Genomic DNA, 12,562 nt, shown 5'->3' on the forward strand with positions numbered 1-12,562 from the left:
GGCCTTGCCTGGGCTCCTTCTGTTTTCTTACAGAGTCAGTGGGCTCCCACTTGTGCGGATGTACACATTTCCTATTTGCCTTTAGCACACATGTTTGAGCGAATGGTACAGGTAAGGCCCTGGCTTCAGGGAGGCACAGTCTGTGCCCTGAAACTGCAACCCTGGCAGGGTGGCGCTTTGGCACTGGCAGTGTGAAATAGAGCTAAACTGGCCTGTCTTTGAAAGGTGCCACAAGGGGTCAGAGGACCATGGCCCCTCGACCTGTCTCTCTTGGGACCTGCCTGCCCCACCTGGGGACACATCTTGGCTGACAGAGGTCCCAGCTGATGGCCTCTGCTCAGAGAGCATTGCTTCTCTGCAGAAGTGCTTTATTGTTCAACCTCTGTGCAGTGTGGCCCCGTTTATGGCCAACACACCTATATTTTGTAACTTCCATCACTCACAAACTCCTAAAAGAGAAAACAAGACAGTAAAGTTGGAGAATCAAGCTCTCACAGCCGCTCAGGCTATTGATGGCACTGCCATTGTGACTGGGCACTAGGACAGACCTCCTGGGGACAGAGAATGGAGGAATCCACATGAGGTTGTAGGGACAGAGAAACATCTGTGCCTGTCACTTAAGGAACCAGCCTTTGCATACATTATCTCCCAGTCAGTCAGTCAGTTCAGTTGCTCAGTCATGTCCAACTTTTTGCGACCCCCATGGACTGCAGCACGCAAGGCTTCCCTGTCCATCACAAACTCTCGGAGCTTGCTCAGACTTATGTCCATTGAGTCAGTGATGCTATCCAACCATCGCATCCTCTTGTTGTCCCCTTCTCTTCCTGCCTTCAATCTTTCCCAGTGTCAGGGTCTTTTCTAATGAGTCAGCATCAGGTGGCCAAAGTATTGAAGTCTCAGCTTCAGCATCAGTCATTCCAATGAATATTCAGAAGGACTGATTTCCTTGAGTTTGACTGGTTTGATCTCCATGCAGTCCCAGGGACTCTCAAGAGTCTTCTCCAACACCACAGTACAAAGGCATCAATTCTTGGGCGCTCAGCTTTCTTTATAGTTCAACTCTTATGTCCATACAGGACTACTGGAAACACCATGGCTTTGACTAGATGGACCTTTGTCGGCAAAGTAATGTCTCTGCTTTTTAATATGCTGTCTGGGTTAGTCATAACTTTTCTTCAAAGGAGCAAGCGTCTTTTAATTTCAAGGCTGCAGTCACCATCTGCAGTGATTTTGGAGCCCCCCAAAATAGTCTCTCACTGTTTCCATTGTTTCCCCATCTATTTGCCATAAAGTAATGGGACCAGCTGCCATGATCTTAGTTTTCTGAATGTTGAGTTTTAAGCCAGCTTTGTCACTCTCCTTTCACTTTGCTCAAGAAGCTCTTCAGTTCTTCTTCACTTTCTGCCATAAGGGTGGTGTCATCTGCGTATCTGAGGTTATTGATATTTCTCCTGGCAATCTTTTTTTTTTTTTAAGGCTTTTTTTTTTTAATTTCAGCCAAGGAATAATGCATGCTACAGATTAATCTTTACTTTCCCCACTTGGTTTTTCAAAGAATACCACCGTTTCAAACCCCAATGAACATGGCACTTGTTTTGTTTCTTCCCCTTCTAATTTATTCCAGATTTTCAAGTGTTTTCTTCAGTAACGATGCTTTCTCCTGCAGCTCAGGTCTGCTGTCTGTCTCCATGGTTCCTAAAGACTCAATCAGGACCACTCTGCACTCAGGTGTCAAACTTTCCCTCTGTTTCGAGTCTTCAAGTTTTTTAAGCAGCAATTCTATCACAGATAAAGCTTCTGTTCTCACAGATGAGTAGGTCTTATTTTCTAAAGAATATGTGATTGATTTACAAGTTTCAAGGAGAATTTCTCCTGGCAATCTTGATTCCAGCTTGTGCTCCATCCAGCCTGGCATTTCACATGATGTACTCTGCATATAAGTTAAATAAGCAGGGTGACAGTATACAGCCTTGACGTACTCATTTCCCAATATGGAACCAGTCTGTTGTTCCATGTCCAATTCTAACTTCTGCTTCTTGACCTGCATACAGATTTCTCAGGAGGCAGGTCAGGTAGTCTTGTATTCCCATCTCTTTAATAATTTTCCACAGTTTGTTGTGATATACACAGTCAAAGGCTTTGGCATAATCAATAAAGTAGACCTAGTTTTTCTGGTATTCTCTTGCTTTTTCTATGATCCAACAGATGTTGGCAGTTTGATCTCTTGTTCCTCTGCCTTTTCTAAATCCAGCTTGAACATCTGGAAGTTCACGGTTCATGTACTGTTGAAGCCTGGCTTGGAAAATTTTGAGCATTACTGTGCTAGCCTGTGAGATGAGTACAATTATGTGGTAGTCTGAACATTCTTTGGCGTTGCCTTTCTTTGGGATTGGAATGAAAACTGACCTTTTCCAGTCCTGTGGCCACTGCTGAGTTTTCCAAATTTGCTGGCATATTGAATGCAACACTTTAATAGCATCATCTTTTAGGATTTGAAATAGCTTAACTGGAATTTCATCACCTCCACAAGTTTTGTTCATAGTGATGCTTCCTAAGGCCCACTTGACTTTGCATTCCAGGATGTCTGGCTGTAGGTGAGTGACCACACAATCGTGGTTATCTGGGTCATGAAGATCTTTTTTGTATAGTTCTTCTGTGTATTCTTGCCACCTCTTCTTAATATCTTCTGCTTCTATTAGGTCCATACCATTTCTGTCCTTTATTGTGCCCATCTTTGCGTGAAATGTTCCCTTGGTATCTCTAATTTTCTTGAAGAGATCTCTAGTCTTTCCCATTCTATTGTTTTCCTCTATTTCTTTGCATTGATCTCTGAGGAAGTCTTTCTTATTCTCCTTGCTATTCTTTGGAAATCTGCATTCAAATGGATATAACTTTCCTTTTCTCCTTTGCTTTTCGCTTCTCTTCTTTTCTCAGCTATTTGTAAGGCCTCTGCATTTTGCCTTTTTGTATTTCTTTTTCTTGGGGATGGTCTTGATCACTGCCTCCTGTACAATGTTCTGAACCTCCATCTATAGTTCTTCAGGCACTCTGTCTATCAGATCTAATCCCTTGAATCTATTTGTCACTTCTACTGTATAATTGTAAGGGATTTGATTTAAGTCTTACCTGAATGGTCTAGTGCTTTTCCCTATTTTCTTCAATTTAAGTCTGAATTTTGCAATGAGGAGTTCATGATCTGAGCCACAGTCAGCACCCGGTCTTGTTTTTGCTGACTATATAGAGCTTCTCCATCTTTGACTGCAAGGAATATAATCTGTCTGATTTCGATATTGACCATCTGGTGATGTCCATGTGTAGAGTTGTCTCTTGTGTTGTTGGAAGAGGGTGTTTGCTGTGACCAGTGCGTTCTTTTGGCGAAACTCTGTTAGCCTTTGCCCTGCTTCTGGGCGCAGCAGAAGCGTTATCTCCTACACTTCTCCCATTTGGCCTCGGGGGAGATCTGGTCTACTAGGCAGGGTCTTCTCGCTTTTCAGACCTGGATTCCATTGCCAGCGATTATAACTTGTGACTCTGGGCAAATGCCTTTACCTCTGAGGCCTTTGCATTCCTCATCTGTAAAACCGATAAGAATTCTGTCTCCCTTACATAATTGCTAGGAGTATGAAAGAAAGGAGCCCTTGGCATATTCCTAGCCCCAGTAGCAACCAGCCAGGCTCCACCGTGGCCTCCCTTAGCCAACAACATCAGCAGCATCTCCAGCACTCCGCACACCCTCCCAGAGCTGCCGAGGTGTCCCTGGGGAAGTGCGCAGGCACCCTGAGGCCTGGAGCAGACATACCGATGAGGTCGTACAGCTCAGGGACGGAGTCCCCATGGAGGCCCCTGCCCAGGCTTGGGAGTGAGCACGAAGGGGCAGCCACCAGTGAGTCTGGCTGCTCTGGCATTCCCCAAAGGCTCAGGATTCCACCCTCCCCTGCTTCGCTTCATGTCTGAGTGGGACTTAGTGGGGAGGTGGGGAGCCGTGGAGGGGGATATGTCACCTCAGATGGCTTTCTTCAGTGTCCTGTGGCTGCAGCCAGAGCTGGCTTGGGGGGGTCACAGGTGCCTCCGTATGGGGCAGAGCTTTGGACAGCTCTGGACTGCTCCCAGGAGTGACCACCCTGAGGGCCTCCTTCCTTTCTGTCCTCCCCCTCCAGTCCGTCGTCTACTGCCACGGAGGGCGCGTTGGCTTCTTCCAGGGAGACATCCGCCTCCTCTCAGATGACATGAAGGCCCTGTGCCCCACCATCTTCCCAGTGGTGCCCCGCCTGCTGAACCGCATGTATGACAAGGTGAGCCTCGCGGGGAGCCTTTGCTTGTTCGGACAGAGGCTGGAGCCCCCAGGCAGACTTTCTACACCTCCAGCCCCAGGTCCTGAAAGTCGCCTCCTCTCATATATCCTGACTCTCACTTCTGCTTCTCCTGTTTTCTTCCTGCTCTCCAAAACCCTGGTTGGGAGATTTTGAGGGGAAGGAAGCTTCTTTCTCAGCTGTGTGCCTGGGCCTTGGTAGTGTTAACCTTTAGCTGGATGTCACACATTTAATGAAGCTCCTGCTTCCCTGGTGCCTCAGTTGGTAAAATGTCTGCCTGCAATGCGGGAGATGTGCGTTCAATCCCTGGGTTGTGAAGATCCCCTGGAGAAGGGAATGGCAACCCACTCCAGTATTCTTGCCTGGAGAATTCCATGGATTGAGGAGCCTGGTGGGCTACAGTCCACAGGGTCACAAAGAGTCGGACATGACTGAGTGATTAATACTTTCACTTGCAGGGGCAAAATTAGTGTGGCTTCTTTGCTGACCAGTCTGAGCTTTCTTCCTGGAAGTATGTCTTGAGGTGGGGTATGTGCTCCTTACAGCTGTTCCCAACTCTTTCCTCAGATCTTCAGCCAGGCAGACACTCCATTAAAGCGCTGGCTCCTGGAGTTTGCAGCAAAGCGTAAGCAGGCCGAGGTCCGGAGTGGAATCATCAGGAACGATAGTATCTGGGATGAACTCTTCTTTAATAAGGTTCAGGTGAGAAAATGAGCAAGTGATGATGGAGTGGCACCCAGGTATCCAGTGGATGACCTTATAGAAGAACTGGAGAAGTTCCATCCCAGTGGCATGGCATGTAATCTTATGAAACAGTAACTTATTTGCCAATGAAATCAAAGCTTAAGCTACCATTGAAATTTTAAAGGACTCATTTTTGTTCTTTGGAGATGTGTTATATTTGCCTGCCGCAACCAGCAAGAACTCTTGGACTCCTGGAAAGTGAGTTCCTTGGCCTCTGTAGGCAGTAGGACAGCTTTGCCCGTGGGTGGTCGGGTTCACCAGGGATCTCCTGGGACCTGAGGATTTTCTCGCCCCCTCACTGTAACCTCAAGAATCTTCCTTTCCCTCCCTGTTTCCCATCCCTTCAACTTCTCCCAAACCAAGCCGTATATGAACTACTCATTCCTGTATCCCCACTAAAGTTGTAAAGCTCTGCATCACACAAAGAATTTGTAGTTAATTAGAGGAGTGAACATTACTCATTTTTCCTTACTACTCTATTTTTAGCTATGAAAATGAATATTTAAAATCTCTTGGCTCAACTTACAGAAACAAAGTGCTTAAAAAATTCATTGTTCTCTGCTGGGGCATAGGTGAATAGCTCATGGCATTGATTTAGAAATGAAAAAAAAAAAAAAAAGGCCATGCCATTAAGGTGCAAGTGGGAAGAAATTGTCCTAAGTAATTGTTTTGGATCCTTGCACACAATGAGAGAGTGAGGGAACGGCTGTGTATTTTAAGAAAGGGAGAACCAAAATTACAGAATGCCACACAGATTAATGGCTCATGTCTCAAAATACATAAAAGAGCTAGCCAGCCGTACTGTGGCTTGGGTTGCAAAGCAATTTGGATCGATGCATTTGGAAGGAGAAGTCCCCTCCTCACCTCAGCTCTTGGGTTGTACAACCTCAGGCTGCCTCTGATCCCAACTTCAGGGTCCAGGTTAGGGTGCAACTGTGGTGTGTTTTTGTTAAGTGAGACCCAGGTGAGCTGCACGTCGCCTGCAGCAGCACAGACTCTGGCATGTTCTTCTCTCTCCCCACAGGCCAGTCTTGGTGGGTGCGTGAGGATGATTGTTACTGGAGCAGCCCCCGCATCACCCACGGTCCTGGGATTCCTCCGGGCAGCTCTGGGCTGCCAGGTACTGCCTTTATGTGGCCTTCCCTGGGGGCAGTGGGGTGTACATTAGGACAGGGCAGGGAGCCCACTGTTCCCTCTTCTGTATAGAGAAATAACCCTAGGGGCAAGATTTTTGTGGAGTAAAAGCTGCCTTCTTTGAAGATGTAAAAAGCCTAAGGGTCACCGAAAGCCAAGATAACCTTGTGCGATCCCATAGAAGGCAGCCCTGGTGGGCTCCCCCGTCCCTGGGATTCTCCAGGCAAGAACACTGGACTGGGTTGGCATTTCCTTCTCCAATGTATGAAAGTGAAAAGTGAAAGTGAAGTCGCTCAGTCATGTCCAACTCTTAGCAACCCCATGGACTGCAGCCTACCAGGCTCCTCCGTCCATGGGATTTTCCAGGCAAGAGTACTGGAGTGGGTTGCCATTGCCTTCTCCGGACTCATGCAGACTATATAGTAACATAGTTGTGGTTGGTGGGTTTTCAGTAAAGTAGGCACATATATTTCATAAATGTGCACGCTTAAAATTTTATGCTTTGGAAGTTGTGGGCTTCTTGAGATTTACCTGGCAGTCCTGTGTTTAGGACTCAGTGATTTCACTGCTGGGATCCTGGTTTCGATCCCTGGTCAGGGAACTAAGATCCTGCAATCCTCCCCACCCCACACACACAAAAAAAAAAGGAAGGAAAAAAGAAGCTTTGGGCTTCTTACACTGACCCTCCTGTTATTCAGCAACATGAGCTGGCCTCTCCTAAAGGCTGCTCTCCTACATGGTCTAGTCATGCCAGCACATAGGGCTCTGAAGGGAAATAGCTTACAGAGACAAAAGAAAACCTCTAATGGATTTTAAAATGTTTGTCTTTACTATGTATTATTCAAACTGAAAATAAAGTCAGTGGTTGAAAAAAGAAATCTTTATCCCAAACCACATAACCTTATCTACTAAGTGTCTCTGGTAAAAATAGCATTTCTTCCAAGCAGAGTAGGCATGCCTGTTATCTGTGTCCAGTTTCTGCTGGAGTTACCTAGTTTCAGGGCACCATCCCCAGCCAGGAGCAGCCAGATGCTCAGTGGGAGGTTAGCTGACTGAAAAGGGCAGCCAGTTACCTGCAGGAGGGTGCACATCTCCAGTGCAGTTTTTGTGTTTTGCTTGAAGGTTTATGAAGGTTACGGCCAAACTGAGTGCACGGCGGGATGTACCTTCACCACACCTGGGGACTGGACCTCAGGTAGGATGGGCTGGAGATGTGGGAATGAGTTAGAACAGCAAGCTCGAAAACTTCCTCTTGGGGAGGATACTTACAAGGGCACTTAGGAAATAGAAGAAAAACATCCATGGTGGTTTTGTCTGTGTTATGGCATTATGGAGCTGGTTTTTTTGTTACATATTTTTGTACTCCCTTTTTTTTGTATTTTCCTATTTCTTTCATAGATAATTAGAAGTCACGTTTTAAAAGAAAAGTAACATCACAAAATACAGCTCCAGATAGAAAAATACCTATAATATTAATATATTGGATTTTATAGTTTCTAAATATCACAGTCTAGCCTATAGTCATGTTAGAATGAAGGAAGCAGGCTGCAAATTGGATATGACCTAAGAGGGAGGGACAAGTTTATAGCAGCCAATGTGCTGTTTCTTGAAGGGCCATTTCAGAGGCTCTTTGGAACTATAGTCTCCTGTGACTGCAACATCTAAAAGGCAGTGGCAACCTCAGAGAGGAGCAACTACTGCCCACACCCTCATTCTGAGGAGACTTATTTTTCGGGACAAGGAGGAGGCAGTAGGTATTGGCCTACATGTATTGGCCATCACCAAATTTAGACCAAATGCTAGAAGAATCTGAAAAACATTCGTCAAAAGACTCCTTCCAGATACCAGCTTCCTCTGTGAGCCTGGGGCTACCCTTCATGCTTAAGTTTGCTCAACTATAACTAGAAAACTTGGAATGATGTGCATAGGAAAGAAACATGCTTAGTAACGCAACTATTTTCTGAGCACCTTGAGGTAGTCAGCAGAAACATGATAGGTGAATTCTAAATTGAAATCATATTTGGCCAAGTGAGGTATAGAAGCATTTTTTTTTCTTCTGAGTTTTATCTCCTTAAACTTCTGCTGAATAAAGTATATCTTATATGCAAAGTTTTTGGTTTCCCTACCACTGGCACATTTACTACAAGGACTGTATTCTGAGATCGTGACTCATTAACTTTTTTCTTGTAATGCCATATTATATATTGATTGCTTACCTATGTACCCTTCCTTTTGGACACTTTCTTCCCTCTTATGATCTCTGCTGCATTATCACATGTGAAGGTTTGGAGGTTTTACCTTTTTTAGGCATCCTTACCATAAAAACATATGAAAGTTTATCAAGTATGAGAGGATAGCTGTCTTTGTACAATACTGTAAAAGATTTGACAATCTCTCATTTAAAAGAGAAAGTGTCAGAGCCTCCTTTTGTTTTCATGGCTCACTTTATTTCAGGACCTTGGCCAGCACCTGCATAAAAATCCTCCCCTTTGCCAGTAATCCATGTAACAACCACAGTTATTAGAACATAGCTTAGATGTAGTTTTGTGGTTGGAATATATAAGACCAAAAAAATGTAAAGTCTTATTTGGGGTGGTGGGGGAGAGAGAATTGTAGAAGATTTTTATGCACATTAATCAATAGTCTAGTGACTGGGAGAAAAGCAATAATGACTATTTTATGATCCTGAAACTGAAAGAACAAAGCGAGTGGAGGTGATGGGATTCCAGTTGAGCTATTCCAAATCTTAAAGATGATGCTGTAAAAGTGTGAAAGTGCTGCATTCAATATGCCAGCAAATTTGGAAAACTCAGCAGTGGCCATAGGACTGGAAAATCCAAAATCATTCCAATCCCAAAGAAAGGCAATGCCAAAGAATGTTTAAACTATCGCACAATTGCACTCATCTCACTGGCTAGCAAAGTAATGCTCAAAATTTTCCAAGCCAGGCTTCAGCAGTATGTGAACTGTGAACTTTCCAGATGTTCAAGCTGGATTTAGAAAAGACAGAGAAACAAGAGATCAAATTGCCAACATTTGCTGGATCATCAAAAAAGCAAGAGAGTTTCAGAAAAACATCTACTTCTGCTTGATTGACTATGCCAAAGCCTTTGGCTGTGTAGATCACAACAAACTGTGGAAAATTCTTAAAGAGATGGGAATACCAGACTACCTGACCTGCCTCCTGAGAAATCCGTATGCAGGTCAAGAAGCAACAGAACTGGACATGGAACAACAGACTGGTTCCAAATTGGGTAAGGAGTACGTCAAGGCTGTATATTGTCACCTTGCTTGTTTAACTTATATGTAGAGTACATCATGTGAAATGCCAGGCTGGTCAAGCTGGAATCAAAATTGCCAGGAGAAATATCAATAATCTCAGATATGCAGATGACACCACCCTATGGCAGAAAGTGAAGAACTAAAGAGCCTCTTGCTGAAAGTGAGAGAGGAGAGTGAAAAGGTTGGCTTCAAACTCAACATTCAGAAAACTAAGATCATGGTATCCCATCCCATCACTTCGTGGCAAATAGATGGGGCAGCAATGGAAATGGTGAGAGACTATTTTTTTGGACTCCAGAATCACTGCAGATGGTGCCTGCCACCATGAAATTAAAAGATTCTTGCTCCTTGGAAGAAAAGTTATGACCAACCTAGACAGCATATTAAAAAGCAGAGACATTACTTTTCCAACAAAGGTCTGTCTAGTCAAAGCTATGGTTTTTCAAGTAGTCATATATGGATGTGAGAGTTGGACTATAAAGAAAGCTGAGCACCAAAGAATTGATGGTTTTGAACTGTGGTATTGGAGAAGACTCATGAGAGTCCCTTGGACTGCAGGGATATCAAACCAGTCAATCTTCAAGAAAATCAGTCCTGAATATTCATTGGAAGGATTGATGCTGAAGCTGAAACTCCAATACTTTGGCTACCTGATGCGAAGAACTGACCCATTGGAAAAGACCCTGACGCTGGGAAAGATTGAAGGCGGGAGAAGGGGATGACAGAGGATGAGATGTTTGGATGGCATCACCGACTCCATGGACATGAGTTTGAGTAAGCTCCAGGAGTTGGTGATGGACAGGGAGGCCTGGTGGGCTGCAGTCCAGGGGTCGCAAAGAGTCGGATGTGGTTAAGCGACTGTACTGAACTGGACTGAAACGAAACCAAAAAATACGATCTAATAATGGCGAAATGTCTTAATATAAAAGATCCTGACTATGTGGTTACTGTGGGTGTGAGCCTCCCTGCAGGTCTGGGCCCTGCAAGTCTGTCCAGCTGGACGGATGTAGAACAAAGGCCCTGCAGGGGTTGGTTGGCCTCACCTTGCTCCAAAATGTTATCATCAGTGCTTGCTTGTGACAAATGCCTGTCTAAAGGTGTATTGCTTTCCATCCACAGTTCCCCACTTTGACCACTTGAGGGGTTTTACATGGCATGGAGCATCTTCAGTGCTGAAATTGAAATGAACACTGACAAATGCCCCTTTGTTCTGGTGTTCTAGGACACGTAGGGGCACCTCTGCCCTGCAATCATATCAAGCTCGTCGATGTCGAGGAGCTGAACTACTGGACCAGCAAAGGAGAAGGAGAGGTAAACTTGAGTGTTTAGCCATTCATGTCAGTGGATGCTTCATTATGTAGGAAGTAAAAGGGGAAAAAAAAAGGAATTATTTTCCTTTCACTCTATGTGTAAAGTCATTTCATATTCCTGATTAATTTAAGCCCAACTAAATTGAGCATTTCCTCTCCTGTTTACGAAGTAACCAACCCCCAAGGATGGGACTGGGCTTATCTAAAATAAGATTTGGGATTGCTAAACTTTTTGTAAAAATCCATTTTTTTTTCTTAACTGGCATGGCTTGCTGCTATGTATCTGTTGAAACAGAAACATGACCATTTGGAGATAGGCCAGATGGGGTAGATAGAGCTTGCCCACAATTGCTGATCCCATGGGAGTGGATGGGAATGTGAGTGCCTGGTCATGAAGTGGGGCGTCAGGCATCTCTGGCAGAATCAGCCAGCCTTCTGTCTCCAGGGAGATGCCATCCAGTGCTACAGAGCTGCGTTCCTGAGGAAGAGGGGATGGCAGAGGCCGGTCTCGGGTGGCCAGAGCAGAGAGGTCACTGCTTGAGAGAATGCTGGTGGCCATTCCTGTCTTCTCTTTCCACCACTGTGGTTTCCACAGTGGATTTCCTGAGGGATAGTGTACATTTTTCTACACATGCCTCATGACAGCCTCCTATCAGGGTTCCTTATGCTGCGTCCTGAGAGAAACCAGGTGTTTGTCCCTACAGATATGTGTGAGAGGACCAAATGTGTTCAAAGGTTACTTGAAAGACCCAGAGAGGACAAAGGAAGCCCTGGATGAGGACGGCTGGCTTCACACTGGAGACATCGGGAAGTGGCTGCCGGTGTGTACGTTGGAACCACGGACCTCCACACATTTTGGTGGTGGGAGTGTGTGTCATCTGGTTCACTTCCAAGGCAGGAGTCTTCACGTCCACCCCGACAATCGGTCATTCCAGAAAACCCCCGGGAATTGGGAGGTTCTTCCTTACCTTGCCCCCAAAGCTTCCTTCTCCATCCTCCTGATGAAGGTGACAGGGATCTTTGGGGAGCATAGAACTGGAGTTTGAGGCCCACTGCCTACCCTTAAGTGGCTTCCTAGAAGAAGTCTGACAGTGCTCTGGAATCTGATGGATAAAGTATTATACATGGAACAAGGGGTTCATAGCTTTAGGAGATCTGAGAAAGGCAGGGCCTGGGACTCTGGCCTCCAGCTGAGAGGTGACACTGAGCGATGTGAAAAGCTTGGAGCTGAGCAGGAGGATTCTAGGGTTCTTTTGTCTCTGCTAGCAGCTACTCCGGTGACCTTGAACAAAGCTTTATCCCTCCCTGTGGCTTTGTATTAACTCACTTGTAGAATAAGAAAGTAAGTTACATGGCATTCTTTAGCTGTGGCCCCCAACTTTTAGTTAAAACCAGTTATGGTGATTCATTCTATTATTTGTAAAATGAGGGTAATAACATTGCTTACCTCTGTGGTCATGTTGTAAGGAAGAAATGAGATTACAATGTACCTGTAAAGCCCTTAACACACTACCTGGCACATAGGATATGCTTAGGTGAAAGCTATGACCACAGAAAGGCTCCATCCCTGAAACTAAGAGCCCCCCACCTGCTCCAGCCCACCCCAGGAAACCATTCCTGTGTCTCTGGGAAACTGCTAAGGCTTTGGGTGGATGTTCTGAGATGTCGAGTTTATCAGGCAGGTTAGTGATGCTGAGCCCTCCAGGGGCTGGTGAGCTGATTTGCCGCTGCTTGGAACTGTGCACTTCACTGGGAGATACCCTCACTCCTGCAGCAGACATG

At 45.3% G+C, this 12,562-nt stretch overlaps 1 protein-coding gene across 6 annotated transcripts in view; it reads left to right on the forward strand.

Annotated features, from left to right (window-relative positions):
* Positions 1–12,562, forward strand: part of ACSL6 (acyl-CoA synthetase long chain family member 6) — a 64,268-nt gene that overhangs the window by 37,347 nt on the left and 14,359 nt on the right. For 5 of the 6 annotated variants that reach the window (XM_020906946.2, XM_020906947.2, XM_020906943.2 and 2 more), the window contains 6 exons: positions 4,158–4,292; positions 4,878–5,012; positions 6,079–6,174; positions 7,311–7,383; positions 10,693–10,781; positions 11,485–11,601. In XM_020906946.2, coding sequence (XP_020762605.1) covers positions 4,158–4,292; positions 4,878–5,012; positions 6,079–6,174; positions 7,311–7,383; positions 10,693–10,781; positions 11,485–11,601 — 645 coding nt within the window. Of the gene's footprint in view, positions 1–33; positions 112–4,157; positions 4,293–4,877; positions 5,013–6,078; positions 6,175–7,310; positions 7,384–10,692; positions 10,782–11,484; positions 11,602–12,562 lie in introns of all 6 variants that reach the window. The other variant, XM_020906944.2, reaches the window with a different exon arrangement.

The sequence above is a fragment of the Odocoileus virginianus genome, chromosome 3 (genome assembly GCF_023699985.2).
Source record: "Odocoileus virginianus isolate 20LAN1187 ecotype Illinois chromosome 3, Ovbor_1.2, whole genome shotgun sequence".
Classification (NCBI taxonomy): Eukaryota; Metazoa; Chordata; class Mammalia; order Artiodactyla; family Cervidae; genus Odocoileus; species Odocoileus virginianus.